The sequence below is a fragment of the Octodon degus genome, unplaced genomic scaffold (genome assembly GCF_000260255.1).
Source record: "Octodon degus isolate 3935 unplaced genomic scaffold, OctDeg1.0 scaffold00083, whole genome shotgun sequence".
Classification (NCBI taxonomy): Eukaryota; Metazoa; Chordata; class Mammalia; order Rodentia; family Octodontidae; genus Octodon; species Octodon degus.
This window is the reverse complement of record NW_004524659.1, coordinates 11,016,215-11,017,541: the sequence shown is the minus strand read 5'-3', so window position 1 is coordinate 11,017,541 and position 1,327 is coordinate 11,016,215. Positions and strand designations below refer to the sequence as shown.

At 52.7% G+C, this 1,327-nt stretch overlaps 1 protein-coding gene across 1 annotated transcript in view; it reads left to right on the top strand.

The window, feature by feature from the left end:
• The window catches only part of Wdr88 (WD repeat domain 88), a 45,328-nt gene extending 44,084 nt beyond the window's left edge, over positions 1 to 1,244 (top strand). Inside the window, 2 exon segments of the mRNA XM_012515922.2 lie at positions 56 to 148; positions 1,101 to 1,244. Of these exon segments, the coding sequence (XP_012371376.1) occupies positions 56 to 148; positions 1,101 to 1,244 (237 nt within the window).
• Positions 1,245 to 1,327: the final 83 nt, after the last annotated feature.

Below are 1,327 nucleotides of genomic sequence, written 5' to 3'. Positions count from 1 at the left end.
TGGATGTATCATGAACTTTTTCCTAATCAGTGATTTCATATTAATCTTGTTTTAGGACAGAACCTTGAGACTATGGAATATTGAAGAAATTGACCAAATTCCTTTGGTAATCAAGTACAAGAAGACCAAGGGATTAAAGGTGAAACAGGTTGGTACTGGGCCAAATTAAGCCCACTTAAGACTTTCATTAGTCTGTTGCAAATGACTTTATTCTCTGAACAAACATGTATTGGACAACTGGGTATTCACGCATAGAAGTAAAATCCTTGCCCTGTAGGAGCTTAAATTCTAAGAGACAGACAAGGTGTAAAGCTACAAGGAAGATGTGCAGTAAGTTACAGAGTGACCATAATTTGAAGGAAATGGCACAGGAAGAGAGAATGGGAGTGGTAGGCTTGCAGTATATTTGGCCAGGACAGGTCCCGCAGAGAAGGTGGCTGAGCACAGCCTGGAAAGTGATGGGGTAATCCAGGGTGATGTTCCGGGGATGAACTCCCCTGCATGGGCTACTGTACTCCAGCTGCAGACCCCCGGCCGGGCCCCTGTACCCCATTCCATGCAGGAGGCTCAGGAAGTCACACTTCTCCAGGGTGAGCAGAAGCAGGTAGGATGGGTGAGGGTCTGTGGGCTGCGGACAATGGTAGGCCAAGACAATGAATGAGGATGCTGATGCCTGCATTAGCCAAGTAAAAACCTGTGCTTGTTCTGTCCAGCCTGCCTGCTTCTCACGGTTCTGTAAAAGCCAGGCATCCCCAGCTTGTCAAGGTATCAGCAGGTCCCCTGGGCTCCACAGTTCTGCTCTGCACAGAGCAGCAGACAGGGCTAGGCACTCCCCCATCTTTATCACCACCAAGGCCCTGCCCGCAGGCCCTGCCCTCCATGCCTGCTTAGCTTTGGAGCGGGGAGAGGGAGCAGAAGCCTGTCCTCACCCAGTGGCATGCGGTAGCCACTCTGGGATCGGAGTCTCCAGAGCAGGAGCTGTGCTGTGGCCCAGCCAGGGTAGCTGGGTGGAGCTGGGGGCGGGCAGGGAACTTCACCTCCATCCCTTGGTCTCCTCTGACCAGCATCTCCTGCTCCTGTCTTATGATTTTCCGTGGCAGTGTGAAGGATGTGACAGGGCTTTCTCCACCTTCAAAAGTGACAGCTCTTCTGAAATATTCACCAAGTGTGTGTTCTGCCGGAGAGAGGCACAGGACTTGGCCCTGGAGACCTTACCGTCACCGGAGGAAGAGACCCAGGACTGATGGCCACTGGACCCTTGGAGTGACGTGAGCCTCGGTCACCTGGCACGCAGCTTGCAGGGCTCTGTCGGGACCCCTCTGAGACC